At 37.9% G+C, this 17457-nt stretch overlaps 1 protein-coding gene across 4 annotated transcripts in view; it reads left to right on the top strand.

The window, feature by feature from the left end:
* Positions 1-17457, top strand: part of hook3 (hook microtubule-tethering protein 3) — a 58958-nt gene continuing 41501 nt past the window's right edge. For 3 of the 4 annotated variants that reach the window (XM_020512556.2, XM_020512557.2, XM_020512558.2), the window contains exons 1-3: positions 34-158; positions 800-862; positions 1566-1649. In XM_020512556.2, coding sequence (XP_020368145.2) covers positions 108-158; positions 800-862; positions 1566-1649 — 198 coding nt within the window. In that variant the 5' untranslated portion in view covers positions 34-107. Of the gene's footprint in view, positions 159-799; positions 863-1565; positions 1650-17457 lie in introns of all 4 variants that reach the window. The other variant, XM_020512555.2, reaches the window with a different exon arrangement.

Genomic DNA, 17457 nt, shown 5'->3' with positions numbered 1-17457 from the left:
GGAAAAAACTTCCTTATTATAATTTAATTGTGCATTAGATATTTGTGCTCCAGATAGGTAGCAAAATCTCACCTTTAATTTATTTTTCAGAACAAATACAAACTATTATGATGATGGAGGAGTCTGTTCAGCATGTTGTCATGGCAGCCATTCAAGAGGTAGGTTGTATATGCATATACCCTACTTCTAAGTTACCATTTGAGTACTTCATTTTGCTATACTCCATAGTTCTTTTCCAACTATACAGATGCTGTATTGCTACTTGCCGAGCAGTAGGGGAAGCGACAACCCAGTAGTATTATCACTAGACCGTTAATCCAGAGACCCAAGTAATGTTCTGGCAACCTGGGTTCAAATCCTGATGGAATTAGAATTCAATCAAAATCTGGAATTAAGAGTCTAAGAGCAGTAACACTTAAAAATTACTTCAAGCTATGATGTGATTTTTGCATGTTGCGAAAATCACAACAGTTTGTAATGAGTGCATTGTCAATGTATTCCTTCAGCCACTTTTTTTAAATAAAAAAGCAAACTATATTGATATATTTTACACCAATTCAGTTTTTCAAACTGCCTTGTTCAAATTTTACTCAGTAATGTTATGGAACAGAGAAACATTTGATCTCTAATTTTAACTTCTTTAAATTTCATTGTGACTTGTGACTTTTTTATTTGTGTTTTCTTGTATTATGTTCATTTTCTAAGTTAATAGCATATTTATGCCTGCTATTTGGAGTTTTGTTTTTCACTTGTATTTGATCAACTTTTTCATACGGATTAATTTGCTCTGTGTTTGCAGCTTATGAGTAAAGAAACTCCAGCATCAGTTGGAAATGATGCTTATCTGGATCTTGATCGTCAGGTAGGAGCCTAGCCAAATAAGTAGTCAATTCAACTCCTGTTGAGCCTGTTTTGCAGTAAACTCCCATTATAAGTACACATCTGGTCACTGTATTGGCGGAAGAATGTATTCATATTAGAGTGACTACTTAGAGGTATTTATAAGGATGTCGCAGGAATATGATAGGTGCTTTTTAAAAAAAAATTGAATGAAGAGCAGGCTAAAGGGGGATTTAATTGATGTATGTAAAATAGATAGGAACTTCCTACTGACTCTGTTTCCATTATCAGAGATGTGAATAATTAGGAGACGTAGATGTAAGGTGGAAGGATTTGGTGGTGGGGTGGGGGGTTGCCTCAGCTGTGTATTTTCTTTTCACCCAGAGAGTGGTCAGGATATTGAACTGGCTTCCTCAATGTACTTTTTAAAAAAACTCATTTAGATATGTACAAGAGCTGGAAGTTGGGATTAAATTGGGTAACTCTACTTAAACTGCTATGGACACAGTAAGATGAGTAGTTTCCTCAATGCCAGAAACTTTCCTATTCTATAACAAGCCTAAGGCCAAAAAGATGGAATCTTGTGCATGGCAAAGTTGTAAGGCGAAGATTTCTAATAATTTTAGATGTAAGAAATCTCATCAATTTATCGTCTGTACACGAGCTATCAATCTCTGCATCATGGTATTTAAACAAGGCTACTTTTCTTTTGTATTCTTTATTAGTTGAAGAAAACTACTGAAGAGCTAAATGAAGCATTAGCTGCCAAGGAGGAAATTTCACAAAGATGCCATGAACTGGACATGCAGGTACACTTACATCGTTCAATTAATTGTCAAATTTGACTTTGCTCCACAGTTAGTTTCTTAAATGGACGGCATTTGATACCCATTTTAACACTACCTAAGTAAACGCTTAGTTCTCAAGACCTGCAACAGTTCAAGAAGATGTCCCACCAAAATGTTTCAGGGTATTTAGGGATGGACAATATATGTATGGCCTAGCTGGTGTCACCCAAAATTTAAATTAGAAAAAAACATTTCGGAGTAGCAAAATAAAGTAGTATGCAAAATTTCTCATACTGCTATCTGAATATAACACAGGCAATGAATGGTGCTCCAAACTTGCTTGAAAGTAGAGGTTATTGACAAGTTTCATACTATTTTGCTTTTTTTGCTCTGAAGGGTATGCTGAAAAGAAATGTTGGTAGTTTTTGCAGGAAGATTATGAAGGAATTAGTTTGGATTTAGCATGGGTCCAGTGCTGAAACAGCAAAAACAAGCAGGTGGTTGAGAATTTTTTCTGATTAGTTGAGTGCAGAGTTGCAGAAATGTTGAATGCATGGATTGGCAGAATTAGGATCTAGGCTAATAACTGGTGTGACATGCTAGTTCTGAGAATCCTGGATTTGCAAAGTGTTGAGGTGAAGCATGTCTTGAGTATCGGACAGATGCTTGAGCTGAGATCTTGGATCAGCAAGTCACATTCCACAAAATATATGGGTTATTAAAACTGTAGCAATGATATAATGTTGGTTCAACAGAGTGATCTTAAAATGGAAAGCTGTAGTTTATTTTCTGATTTCACTCAGTGAGGAAAAAGGATGAGAGAAAATTCATTCAAAGTTATTTGAGTGTGGAATAGTATGTCCAATTAAATGGCTGAATCACTGACAGGTTTATTTTTTAATGGAATATTGGATAGAGATTTGGAGTAGGAAGATAGGTGATGGATAAAACTATAGATGTTGGCAGAACAGAGAATTACATTTTGCTAATTTGTGTCATTCAATGCACAAAAATAGAAGAATTAACTTTGGGCAACAGAAATTATATTAGTAAAGGAACATAAAATGGGAAGATCCTTAATACAGTGGAAGATTGTGATGAAGAGTAGCAATGCTCTTTGTCTAAATGAATCTTTACTTTTCCACATTTACAGACTGAAAAAGCTACAAGGAAAAATGATATTTTGGATTTTAAGATTGAGCAATTAAATTTCAAAGGAAAATATTAAATCTATAGAGGTATTGGTTAGGTCATATTTTATGTGCTGCATACAGTTCTGTGCATTCTTTTAAAGCAAGGTGATTGGCCATAGAACTGTCACCAAATTATGGCAAAAGGATTCAAAAATGAACACTTTTTTTAAAAATTGGGAAATTAAATATGGAATTAATAGAGGTTTTCAAAATTTATGAAAAGTTTGGAGAGTTGAATGTTGATTTCAAAAATTGATGAATCAATTTTGTAGATTAGCATTATCACTGGAAGAACCGTGGTGAAAATTAAAAGTTTACTTCCTATTGGTTTATTAATGAAAGGATTGCTTTATCATAAACAAGTAATGTATAGATTACAAATAGTTTAAAAGAGAATTAAATAGAACTTTGAAGACGAAGAATATAGCAGGAAACATGGAGCGGTCCGGAAACTGGGACTTCAAGTAAACAGCTGTACATGAACAGAAAGCGTTTGTTCAGGCATAATGGGACAAATTGATTTATGCTACAATTTTCATGATTCTCATTTGTTGAAATAATACATTATCTGGGCGTAGTTGTCATTCTACTTTAATTACAATCTAATTTGCACATACAAAGCTGTGTTCGTACGCAAAAGAGCGTTATCTAAGTTGCAACAGAGGCCTGTGTTCTAGAATGCGGTGCACAAAAGGCATTGGTTGAGGGCAGATCAGTAACAAAGCAGGGGAAAGAACACGGGTATGGAACAAGTATAGAGTGCACAGGGACACATTTCCTTATTAGTTCTTACATTGGATAAAATCCCTGGATTCAGACGTTGTCACCTCATGCATTAAAAGCATCAAGAGTCATCTTTTGTTATTCTGTGGGTTTTGCCAAGCAATAAACTTCTGCGAGCTAAATACAGATTGAGCATGGTTTAACTCATCTGGCAGTCTGCATTAAAAGAGAAATGCATTTCATTTGTTAGATTGGATCTTAAATAGGGTCTATAAAGTGAATAGAAAATATAAGATTCCAACATCTCACCAAGTCTCATTCCTCCTTGAATGAAGGAGAGACAGAAAATGCAAAGTCTGTTGTAGAGTTGTGCATATTGATCTTCATTAACTTGAGAATAAAGTTTGTAATAGTTAGCATGTATCTTTCTTGTAGGGAAACTTAAAACAAATATCATTGAAGAGCATCCGTGGGCTCTGTTTTGTTTCTCCTGTCTTATCCCTTTTCATTCTTTCGTCAATCTCCCCTTTCTCTTCATGCTTGAGCTGCATGACAGAGTTTGCTGAATATATTAGAAGTCTGTTTTATGATGTAACAAGTTGCCATTATTTGGCTTCGCCTACTTCCAGGAACTTAGTGTTAGCACATTTTAGCTTGGATATCAAGGATGTACGTTTTTGCATGTTTTATGAACCATTATGACCCACAAATTTCACAATCCTATTTGCTTAAGTGAAATTTTGGTTTTCCTCTAGTTTGCATAAAGAATACTTTCGAGTAAAGTTGCCATAGTCTTACTTGACCATATGGCTGGTGTCTCATTAGAGAAAGATGACTGGCGGTTTAACCTGAGGGTCACTCCTCAGGTGACGGGAGAGCCTGAGAAGGAGAATCCTTCATAGTAGTCTCAGTTGATGTAGGAATTTAACCCATGCGGTTGGCGTCACTCTGCGTCACAAACCAGCCATCCAGCCAACTGAGCTAAAGCGACCAGCTGTAGAGTAGATAAGTACTGAATAAATTAAAATTGAGAGAAAATGAGCTATAAGTAGATGGGAAGTACTAAAGGTGTTAGGCTCGAACAACAAAGTAGTAAGACTTCATGGAGTATATTTAAAGCTGCTGAGGGAAATGGAGTAATTTCTACAAGCTATATTTCATCAGGTTATGAAAGTGACTAGGTGCTGGAGTACTGTCATTTGGTTAAGGTGCTACATGTTTTCAAAGAGAAAGCCACAGCTACCCTAGATGATTACAGACCAATCACTTTCACATGATGAAAATTTTGAAAATGCCTAGATACATAACAATGAGAAAAGTAATTAGAAGTATGTTATGTTATTTTTAGGAAGCAACATGCCTGAGAAGGCATAGTGGATAGGGGAAATGCAGTTCATAAAGTGTACACAGTTTCAGAAATCCTCTACCACGGAATTAGGAGGGTAGAAAATTTGATCAAAAACTATTTACAAAATAATTAGGAACTGAGGGCAGTTCGAGTAATTGAGAGGGCCTGACATGATTTTGCTTGGGGACCACCAGTATTTAGTGTGTATCAATGATTTGAATATTGGATGAGAGAGATTGGTGTCCAGATTTGTTGAAAATATTAAAAGCTGCAACAAAATAATTTTGCAGATCAATAGGAGGTGTACAGAGAATTTGATAAGATGTGTAATGACTGAAAACTCCCAGGTGGAATTCAGTCCACAAATGTTAAAAATATCACATTGTGATAGGCGTAGAGTATAAAAAATGAGATGCTATGGTGTATTTCAAAACTTTACTTGAAGCATTATGCATCATTTTGTGCTTCATGGTATTAGAAGGAAGTTGAGTCAAACAGAGAGTACAGCCTGGATCACCTAGGATCCTCCTGAAATACTAAATGATTTGGAAAAATAGATAGGAAGTGTCTCTTGCCAGTGATGGAAGAGTCTAGAACAAAGTAACATAGATGCAGCATTAAGGCAAAGATTTAAGGCACAACACTAGAACTATTTATTGCACAGAAAATTGTAGGATAGTGGGATGCACTACCAGAATTAATGATTGACATGGAAACTACAAAAGCATTTTAAGACCTTATAAAACATGCAGAGTTTTAGAAATCCTTCAATAAAGTGTCAGATTTAAATGGAACAAATTGGATTTTAAAAAGTAGTTAGGAAGTTGAGGGCTGTTTTTGAGTAGTTGACATGTTCCCACAGGCTTGGCTTTGGAACCACTTGTGTTTCCTGTGTACTGTGGTAAACAAAAATACAATAAAGCGTATGAGATTGGTGTAAATATATAAGCTAAAAATTTGTGCTCATTTGGATGATTGACATTGACACAGACTGTTGGGGCCTAACAACCTTTTTCTGTCCTATAACCTCCATGTAATTCTATATGTCAGTTTGAAAGTTATTGAAAAGTAAGTGTGAAAGCATTTATTGTGGAGGATTATCTTCAGTCTGACTGATAGTCATGGTGTCCCAACAATTCTTTTGATAAATGTATTTTCATATTCAGTTGTTTACTTCTATTGAATTTTCATTATATAACGTAGCAAAATTCACTATTACTGTAGTGACTGAAGTAATGCATCTTGTCCCAACATCAAAGTAATCCACACTTTGTTTCAGTAGATCTGTTACTTAATTTAAAATTGTAATAAGTAAGAATAGATTTTTAATGTAGACAATAGTGAATAGGTATATGAGCTTTACGCAGTACATTAATCTGCAAGTTCAGCTTACATTTATAAACTAAGCTTCCTTCTTGTATTTCTCCTTTCAACAGCACAACTGCAGATACAATGATGCTTTCTTGTCGAAGTGCATAATGACAAAGGGAGCTTTCACATAACTCTAATTTTCCTTGATTTCAGCAAGGTTTGGATGCTTTGTCCCTAAATCATCTATCATGTACAGTTTTACTTGTTTGCTCATTTTTCCTCTTTTCTGTGTCCTGTTTGAAATTAAATTTTAACATCCTTGAACTTTTTGCCTTGCTTTGAAGGCATACCTTTCTCGAGATGTGATTGCTAGACTGAAATTAGAATGCAATGAACTAGAAGAAAGGGTAAATCTATTCTTTATCTTGTTGATTTGTAGCATGCAGCTGGAGCAATGTGTTAATACTACCCTTATTGGATTGCTAACTAATACTGCTTTGGTTGTCTGTGTGTTTGCGTTTTGCCTTTCCCAGAAATGATAGGGTGTGACTTTAACAATTGATGGCAGTTTATAAGATTAGCTGCTTAGAATTATAGGCCCCATATTTGCAATGTTGCAGGGAGGTTGCAAGATGGTATGGGTAACTCACTAACATCAGGGTTGAAGAGGTGCTGCCCAATTTAACTTGATTATGAGAGATAGCGGGAACTGCAGATGCTGGAGAATCTGAGATAACAAGGTGTAGAGCTGGATGAACACAGCAGGCCGACCAGGAGGGCTGGCGTTTCGGGCCTCGACCCTTCTTCAGAAGAAGGGTTGAGGCCTGAAACGCCAGCCTTCCTGCTCCTCTGCTGCTTGGCCTGCTGTGTTCATTCAGCTCTACAACTTGTTATCTCTTAACTTGATTAAAGTTTGTTTTGTTCATTTCTCACCCAGCAGACAACCAAACTGATAGGTTAACAAGCAAGCAAACCAGTAACGTGAATGTAGGATAGGGATTCTGGGGATATTGTCCAGCGATTAAAAGGTGGGGGAGAGACGTGAAGATCAGGGCTTGGGAGGTGGACCATTGCAGGGGAAAGATTGGGACTAGAGAGGTTGCCATTGTAAGAAATTTGGCAGTTAAATGTGGGGGACGTCACGGATTGTGAGGAGGAAAATAGTGGCCACATTGGCAAAAATGAGGCTTAAAGATTCTGTGAAGGATTGGGAGAAGCATGCCTGCTCCAAAACTGGCATCTTGCATGACACGCAGCTTGCCTTTGTAAAATGGTAATGGCTGTGTATATGATGAATTTCGAAATTGTTCCCTATTAAATATTGTGTAAACTCCTCCCCCTGACCCTCTGCTGCTTATTGAGAGAAGCTTAACATCAAGGCCTTTGAGTTTTGGAGTAAAGGAGGCATTTTAGTTCACTACACACAGCTTTCTGATATGCTTATATGTAATCCCAATCCCCAGCCATTTTCGTATATCAGAAATTAACACAAACTGAAGATTTTTTAAGTGGGGCAGAATAATGATAGATGAAATTTAACATGTGGTTTATAAAATAATGTGCACAGGAAGGAAAATTAAATTGAAAGGACAGTCGACAATAATGTTGAACTACATGGTTAAAGAAGTGAAATGACAAGGACAAGAACAACAACTTGCATTTATATAGTTTCTTTAACTAGCAATAAAGCATTCCAAGGTATTTATTGCAATTTTTGCAAGATAATTTTCCTATGGAGCCACATAGGCAATATTACACTGATGACCAAATGTTTGTCAAATGTTTGTTGAAGAGCTGTCTTAAAGTACGGAGAGGAGATTGAGATTTAGGATGGTAATTCCATGGTTTAGGGACTAAGCAGCTGAAGTGACAGCTGCCATTGGTGAATGGTGGAGGCGATGTAAATTGAGGATGTGCAAGAGGTCACATTGGACATTTGAGTGCTAGAGGAGATTACAAAGATAAGTGGGAACAAAACAATGGAGAAATTTGATGTCTGGGATGGCTATTTTGAACTTAAGGCATTTCTAGACTCAAAACCAGTGTGGGTTAGTGACCTTGGGGTTCTGGGTGATTGGGACTTCCTATGAATGTAGGTATGACAGCTGAGTTTTGGATGAGCTTAAGTGTATGGAAATGAGGAAACTGGTCAGGAAAGCTTTAAAAAGTTGAGCTTGTAGCCCACAAGAATCATAGATGTGTCTTTCAGCTGGAGATGACCTGAAGCAAGTGCAGTAATACCATCTTTTTGGTGGTTACGTTGTTGAATTGGCAACTCTGTTCATTATCACAGCCTGGTTCAGTTTGTGGTTGATAGGAGAACAGTGGATAATGATGTAACTGAAATTGTTTCCTCATCATGACTAAGGAGAATAGTTTGTCATGCAAAATCAATGTACAAGTTGCACAGTGGACTGTAGGACAATATTTGCTGTTCCAGTCATGGCAGGTATTATCCATTGAGTCAAATAAGTGTCCTTCCCACCATTTGCTGTTAATTAAACACCGCCCTTCAACTGGACCAAGAGTAATCTATCCGAATTTGCTGATGATGGAAAGTTAATTAGGGGCATAAGCCAGGAGGAGGCTACAAAGAGATCCAGTGATATATAAGCAAGTTGACAATTCAGTGGAGTATAATGTGGGGAAGTATGAAATTAACTTTTGTAATATGAGCAGAAAAATGTGGTCTTTTAAATGTTGATGTTCGGAGAGACATGGGAGTTCAAGGAAAGCAGAAAATTAGCATGCAAGTTCAGCAGCTAATTAAGCAACTAATAGCTTGTCATTGTTTATTGCGAGTGGACTTGTGTACCAGCGCTAGGCCTTACTACAATTTCATCAGACTTCAGTAAAACAGTTCGTAAATGCAGTGCACAGTTTTGCACATCCAGGAAGAATGCAAAACTAAAAATACTGCAGATACTAGAGGAAGTCAGCAGATCTGGAGCATCTGTGGAGAGAGAAACCACATTAATGTTTAGAGTCCAGTGACTCTTCTGAAAAGAGGTGACAGTCACCGATTTTATTCTGTTTAAAAAGTGGGGATGAGCAAGTGGAACAAAGGGCAGATCACAAAGTTTAAGGGAGATCAGAGTTCAATGGTGTCGTATAACAAAACACAAAGAAAATGGAGAAGGTCTGAAACCAAAACCATGAAAAACAGGATCCAGACACTTCTTTTGCAGGAGTGCTGCGGGGCTGAGGCATGGGAGGAATTAGTATATTATGATGTGGAGGAGTGTTCATAGTCTGAACCTGTTGAACTCCAGGTTGAGTCCAAATAGTTGTGAAATGCCTAAATGGAAACTAGTTTGTGTTGGAATTCTGCAGTAGACCTAGGACAGAAATATGAGCATGAGATCAGAATGGTATAATGCTGTCAACTAGATTGAAGAAAATACGTATAAATCGCTACTTCACCTGGAAGGAATGTTTGGAGCACTGGAAGAGTGAGATGGCAGGAGGTAAAGGAGCACATGCCACTCCTTTGTCAATTGAATGGGGAAGTGCTGGGAAGGTTTGGGAAATGAGGTGTTAGGGTTGATGGAGGAGTGGGTCTCGGTGCCTTTGAAATGCTAACAGATTAGGGGAGGTGATGACCCAGTGGTGGTATTGCTGAACCATTAATGCAGAGCACCAAGGTAGAATTATTGGTACCTGGGTTCAAAACCTCCCATGGCAGATAGTGGAATTGAAACTCAAAAAATCTGGAAGTAAGAGTCTAATGATGACCATTATGGATTGCTGGGGGGAAAAAAAAAAACTTGGTTCACTAATGTCTTTTAGGGAAGGAAACTGCCATCCTTATCTGGCTGGCCTACATGTGACTCCAGATCCATGAGACCATAAAATATAGGAGCAGAATTAGGCCATTCAGCCCAACAAGTCTCCTCTGTGTGATCATGGCTGATATGTTTCTCAATCCCATTCTCCTGCCTGCTACCGGTAACCCTTGATCTCCTTGCTAAACAAGATCCTATCTATTTTTATCTTAAATACATTCAATGACATGGCCTTCGCAGCCCTCAATGAGTTCCACAGATTAACCACCCTGTGGCTGCAGAAATTCCTCCGCATCTCCATTGTAAAGGGTTGTCCCTTAACTCTGAGGCTGTGCTTTTGGGTCCTAGTCTGTCCTAGTGGAAACATCTTATCCAGGCCCCTCAATATTCTTAAGTTTTTTTTTTTTTAATCAGATTCCCCCCCCTCATCCTTCTAAACTCCATTGAATACAGACCCACAGTCCTCAACTGCTGCTCATATGACAAGCTCTTCATCCCTGGGATTGTTCTTGTAAACCGCCTTTGGATTCCCTCCAATGTCAGTGCATCCTTCCTTTGGATATAGGGCCCAGAATTGCTCACAGTAATCTGAATGTGGTCTTACTAGATCCTTATGCAGCCTCAGCAGTAAGTCTCTGCTCTTGTATTCTAGCCCACTTGAAATGAATGGTAACTGCCAACTAAACCTGCATGTCAACCTTAAGAGTCCAGGCCTGGTGCGGACTTGAGGCTAGGTGCCAGCATGGACTGGGGTGGAAGACCTTTGTTCTCAACTATTTTTTTCTTTCTCCATTTTCTATTTTTTTCCCCTAAAATCTATTTTTCTAAGAACTGTAACTGAAGAAGCTGTACTTTGGGACTTTTGTACATAAGATGGTGCCTTAAGCAGCGACTTGTACAATTTTCACTGTATGCATTTGAGTACATGTGACAATAAAGCTAATTCAAGAGAATCCTAAATTAGGTCTCCCAAGTCACTTTGTATGCCAGATTTCCAAAGCCTTTCCCCATTTAGAAAATAGTTTACGCCTATATTCCTATAAAAGTACGTAACCTCATACTTTCCCATATTGTATTCCATCTACTACTTTTTTGCTAGCCTATCTAAGTCCTTCCAAGGCTCGCCACTTCCTCAACACTACTGGTCCTTTCAACTATCTTTGTGTCATCTGCAAAATTAGCAACAAAGCCCTCAGTTCCTTTATCTGGAACGTTAATGGACAATGTGAATAGTTGTGGTCCCAACACGGATCCGTGCCGATTTCAGTTAGTCACTGGCTGTCTTTCTCAAAGAACCCTTTATCCCTATTCCCTGTCTTCTGCCAGTCAGTCAATCCTTTATCCACGCCAGTACCTTATCCCTAACAGCATGGGCTTATATCTAATTTAGCAGCCTCCTTGTCGAAGGCCTTCTGGAAATCCAAACAGATCATTTCTACTCTATCTCCATTGTCTAACTTGCTTGTTACCTGTAAAGAATTCTGACGGATATGTCTGGGATGACCTCCCCTTTGATAAAGCCATGCTGACTGTTATACCATGCACTTCTAAGTACACTGCAACCTCACCCTTAATAATGGATTATAAAATTTTACTAATGACTGAGGTCAACCTAACCAGCCTATGACTTCCCACCTTCTGCCTCTTCCCTTCTTAAAACAGAGGTGTTACATTAGCCATTTTCCAGTCCTCTGGGATCCTCCCTGACTCCAGTGATTCATGGAAGATTACCACCAATGCCTCTACAATCTCCTCAGCTATCTCCTTCAGAGTTCTGGGCTGTTGTCCATCTAATCTGGGTGATTTATCCACCTTCAGACTTTTCGGCTTCCTGTCACTTTCTCCTTAGTGATGTCCACGATACTGACCTATGCCCCCTAACTCCCTTGAAGTTCTGGTACGGTCTGGTGTCTTCCACTGTGAAAACTTATGCAAAGTACCTGTCAATTCCTCCTCTATTTCTTTGTTCCCCTTACTTCTCCGGCCTCATTTTCAGATGGTCCAGTGTCCATTCTTGTATCTTACTTATGTTTTAGACATCTAAAAATAAAACTCTTGCAGTCTTCTTTTATGTTACTAGCTCGGTTATCTCTGTGATGTCCACAACATTCATAACTACCAATTTCAATCTGTGCTATAAGCTGATTTACCTTGTTTCGTATACTGCATGCATTTAAGTAAAGCACTCTGTCCTGCGTTGACTGCCCCTTTTCTCATTGTCCCCTTATCTGCTGTCCCTATAGTTAGATTCTTGACCCTTTCCATACTTCCAGTTCTGTTACTTGTTCTGGAAACTAATAACTTCTGCTGAGACCTCCCCTCCCTAATGTTTTCTGTAATTTTCCATGAAACTGAACCATCTAAAGCAATGTAATTGATTATAGGTCCCCTCTGTGCATTTAGAGATGAGCAATAAATGGTGGTCTACACAGCGATGCCCGCATCCTGTGACTGAATATTTGTTAGTGGAATTGGAGAGGATGATCCTTTGACTATGAAGGCTACGGGGAACACTCTCATGGTTCTTGGAGGGGATTGGGTGAGGGCAGATGCAGGAAATAAGTCAGACATGCTGATGGACCTGTTCACTACAGCTGAGGAGACTGTCAGCTGAGGAAAAAGACCCATCAAAAGTGACATTGTGTGAAAGATAACTTGATTGGAACAGATGTGATAAAAGTGGATAAACTGGGAAAATGGAATTGAGTCTTTACCAGAAGGAGACTGAGGAAGTGTAGTCACGGTAGCTATGGGAGCCGTTCGGTTTGTAATGAATAATAGCAGACAGCTTTTCCCTGGAAATGGAAATAGAGAAGTCAATGAAGGAAAGAGCCAGAGACAGATCAGCTGAAGACTAGAAAAGTGTGGGAATTGGAAGCGAAATTGATTAATTTTTCCAGTTCTAAAGAAATACAGGAAGCAGTAACAATATTTTACTGAATGTGCCAAAAAAAGTTGTTGAGTTCACTATATTAGTTCCTGCATGACAGGGTTATCATATAATTAGGGGCTGAGTAAATTGGACCTGGTATTTTGAAGGATGGGAGACAATCGTATTGAAGAATTCAAGATTCTGAAGGGATTGACCAGATAGATAGTGGGAGGTTGCTTACCCTAGACTTGAGAATCTAGAAAATAGACACTGTTTCAAAGTAATGAATCATTTAGGATTTATCTGAGAAGGAATAGCTTCTTATAGAGTTGAGTCCTTAGAATTTGCTAGCACAGTTGTTGATGCTCCAGCATTGAGTATATTTAAGCCTAAGATTGATTTTTGAACTCCCATGGACTGAAGGGTATGGGGAATGGGTGACAGAATATAGTTCATATTGAATCATAATTTTATCTGGTTGAAGAGCAAGCTTGAGAGGCTATGTGGTTGATTCTTCCAATTTCTCATGTTCCCTCTTTATCATTTCTCAATCAGTTTCTTATAGCTAAATATTTTTATTCATCACTTGAGTAAATTATTCCGCAGTATTAATCATTTTTTTAAACTAGCAAATCTAGATTTTTCGCTCCCAAGGCTCCCCCTCCTGTGCTTTAAAATTTTCATGGATCCGTGTACATGGTATTTTCTCTATGAAAATTAGTTGGACATTCAAATATATTATTATTGCTGTTTTACTAAATATGAAACTTGTGCCTGGTACTGAGTTATAATTTATTGAGGCATCGAGATATCTTTGACAATAACATGGTCAAGGTTGAATGTGGCTCAGTTCACTAATTCCTTTAATTTCATTGTTGAAAATTCAGCTTTATATCAGGTAAACATCACTGTGATGAAATATGTTATTAGAGAATGAACATATTAAATATCATCATCAGTTTAGTTTTCATGTTGCATGTGGTATTAGAAATGCTTGCTTAAAAGAGAGCTGAGAGATCAGTTGAGCCTCAGAACTGACATGATACTGTTTAAAGGCTACTAATTAGCAGTAGATAAAAGCTCAGCTGGTCCAAGGACTAGATCAATAAATTTTGGGGAAGCTGTGGACCAGTGGCAGTTGTTGTGTAGAAGTCTGAAAGGCTGAGGAATGCATTGGGCACTCTGCCAGTGAGAACAACTTTAGACCTTGAAAGGTTAAGTCCTAACATCGAGATCTCCCTTGTCTCAATTACATTGACTCAATTCTCAATGTAACTTGTACTCAGTTATTACCTACAACTTGATAAAGACAAGGACCTTGTTTTCTAATTCATTAGCAGGAGGTGACTGTTGCTGGGTAGAGGACAGTTAATAGCCAACCACATTACTGTGTGTCTGCAATCACATGTAGGCCAGGCTGGATAAGGATGCCAGTTTCCTTCCCTAAAGGATAGGTTTTTTCAACAGTTGACAACGGTCATCATTAGACTTTTAATTTAAAAATTGAATTCAAGTTCTAACACTTGCCATGGCAGGGTTCGAGCCCGGGTTCCCGGAATATTTTCTGGTTCTCTGCATTAATAGTGTAGCAATAATACCATTAGGCCATCAACTCCCCTACCCTGTTAACATTTGACTGTACTGGCCACTGCACCATCATCTCTAACATCTAATTGTTGTTAAAGTACCAAAAGGTTTTCTTGTATCTCACAAGATAAAATAAACTCTGTAGATCCCTACCAGGAAAGAAAATTGTAGCAACAAATCTTCCAGATGTATCTCAAACTGTGATAATCTATGACGAGGAAGCAGTATACAACAACAGTGCCCTCCTTGAAATCTTCATGTGGACCCTTGGTTGAGAGTTCTGTTCTATATGTCAATATTCTCTGGTTTCAATACTTTCCAAAGCAAGATCAAGTTTATCAACTTTGGCAATGGCTTTTCTGCCAATGTTGTTACAGGAAAAGGGAGTAGAGTTCTGTCCTAAATTTTGTCTGCACTTGACCCATGATCTAGGATGCTTGATCTGTTTTTGTGATTATATTGTACACCAAGCATAGCTCTGCTTTCCCTCTTTCCTCGTCTACTGATTAAGTGAATGCCAAAGTCCATTTCTTCATTACCTTGAATGACAAGTTATTCAATCCTGTCTCAAAGTCTTTTTCTTAACGTTAGTCCTAAATATTCATTAATATGCTTTATGACTGGGTTGTTTTTTTATTTTGCCATTGGCAACAATACTTTTAACCAGAGACACCCAACTCTCTCTTTAAAGCTCTAGCCTATCTCCTTCAAAATACTCCCTAAAACCTCAACTAAAACCAAAATACTGTGAGCGCTTGAAATCTGAAATTAAAACAAAGTACTGGAGAAATTCATCAGGTCTGGAAACATCTTTGGAGAGAGAAACATCAGTTCTGATAGCGGACTCAAAATATTAACTCTCTTTTTCTCTCTCCACAGATGCTGCCGGACCTGCTGAATTTCTCCAGCACTTTCTCTTTTTACTTAAACTTGCATCTTGTTCAAGCTTTTAATCACATTTTCTAATATTTCATTCATTAACTGAAGTTATTTATTTGTATGATTACACTTATTAGTCCTAACGTAGGACAACTTACTGTACCAAAGGTACAATGCAAGTACTAGTTGATGTTATTATTGTATGGCATAAGAAAGCTACAGCATAGGAAATCTGGAAGAAGGCATGGCAGGAAGATTAATAAGGAATTTTTTTTTCCAATTGTAGACTTTAGGAAATGTTGTTTACATTCTGAAGTGCAGCGGACTTAAAAGGTGGAAATATAAGACAAAAACAGCAAAAGACTTGGCCCAAGCAAAGGATTGTTAAAATTTTAGTGCCGAACCTGACATATAGTGAACCCATCTGTTGTCCCCTCATCAGTGGTCTGTTTGGTCTTAAAATTGACATCAATTTTGACAGCAAATTAGCAGGCTTGGAGCAATGTAAATTTGCTTATGTCTGCATGCTTTAATCATGTGTTCACTTTAATCCCTCAAACATCAAGCTGAAGTAAATAGACAAGACATTGCTTAGCTCACACAATATTCTAAATGCTTGGTATAGTAACTATTCTACAGTCACTGACATTAATTGAAAAGATCGCATAATATAAAATGAGTGACACAGGAAAATGGTTATGTAGAAATCTCATGATAAGTGTGAACATATTTAAAATGGAAAATCCCACAGGCAGATGTTTACATAATTTTACTGACAGTATTCGGTAATATATTACCTTTCCACTTGTATTTCTCCTCATTCAGAGGATTTGCTGTTTTATATTTGAGTACCAGTAACAGTGGGATTCTGAATACACAGTTCCTAATATATGATCAGTTTTGTTTCCATAAATACGTTGCTTTCATCTTCAAAGAACTTCATAGTGGCATCAGGAAAAAGATCATTGTGCAACACATCTGCAACACGATCAATGAATTATTTGTAGAGCTAGAAATTGATGGGTTTGTTCTTGTAGCTATTACAGAGATGTGGTTACAGAGTGATCAAGGTTGGGAACTAACGATTCCAGATACTAGACTTTTAGATAGGCATTTTGAAAAAGGAGAAGAGGGATGTAGCCCTGATATAAAAAAATGAGATAGTGGTTGCAGTAAGAAAAGACCTTAATTTGGAAACTCATGGCAGACAATTAGTTTGGGTTGAGCTAAGGAAAGAAGATAGAAAGCGTAGGTTGCTGTAGTTTACAAGCTTCCTCACAGTAATTATATTGTCAGGTAGGCTATTAATCAGGAAATTAGAGATCAATGTAGCAATGTTAAATCATAGGGCACTTCAATTTTCATACAGTCTAGGAAAGCCAAATTTTGTAGAAATACTTTTAAAGAATGAGTTCATAAAATGTTGTAGGGTAGTTTAGATCGGTATGATCAGTAAGGTAAAACAGCAGGGCAACAACCTATTTTAAATCTAATACTGTGCAATGAGGATTGTAAAAGGACCTTCGGAAAACAGTGATCACAATATAATTTTACATTGTGTTTGAGATGAATTAACTTAAATCCAAAACTAGAATTATAAATCTGAGTACAGCAAATCACGTTATGAGAAACAAGTTGGCCAATATAGATTAGGGATTAAATTACAAGAAACTATTGTAGCTATTTGATGAAAGCTCAAATAATTCATTCATCATTTTCAACAAAATGCAGCTGGTTTTTAAAAAAGAAGGAAAAGTGGTCCAACTGTGGATAATAACAGAAGTTATTAGAGGGCAGCACAGTAGCTCAGTGGTTAGCACTGCATCCTCACAGTGCCAGGGACCGGGATTCGATTCTAATCTTGGGCAACTGTCTGTGTGGAGTTTGCATGTTCTCCCAGTTTTTGCGTGAGGCTCCGCCAGGTGCACCAGTTTCCTCTCACAGTCCAAAGATATGCAAGTTAGGTGGACTGGCCATGCTAAATTGTCCGTAGTATTCAGAGATGTTTGGTTAGGTGCATTAGCCGTGGGCCGAAGGGCCTGTACTTTGCTGTACTGTTCTATGTTCTATGGGGTGGAGGTTAGAGAGACCTTAGGGTTAGGGTAAAAGTTCGGCACAACAGCTGTACTGT

The sequence above is a fragment of the Rhincodon typus genome, chromosome 1 (assembly GCF_021869965.1).
Source record: "Rhincodon typus isolate 14 chromosome 1, sRhiTyp1.1, whole genome shotgun sequence".
In the NCBI taxonomy this organism is placed as follows: Eukaryota; Metazoa; Chordata; class Chondrichthyes; order Orectolobiformes; family Rhincodontidae; genus Rhincodon; species Rhincodon typus.
This window is presented reverse-complemented; position numbering and strand designations above follow the sequence as displayed.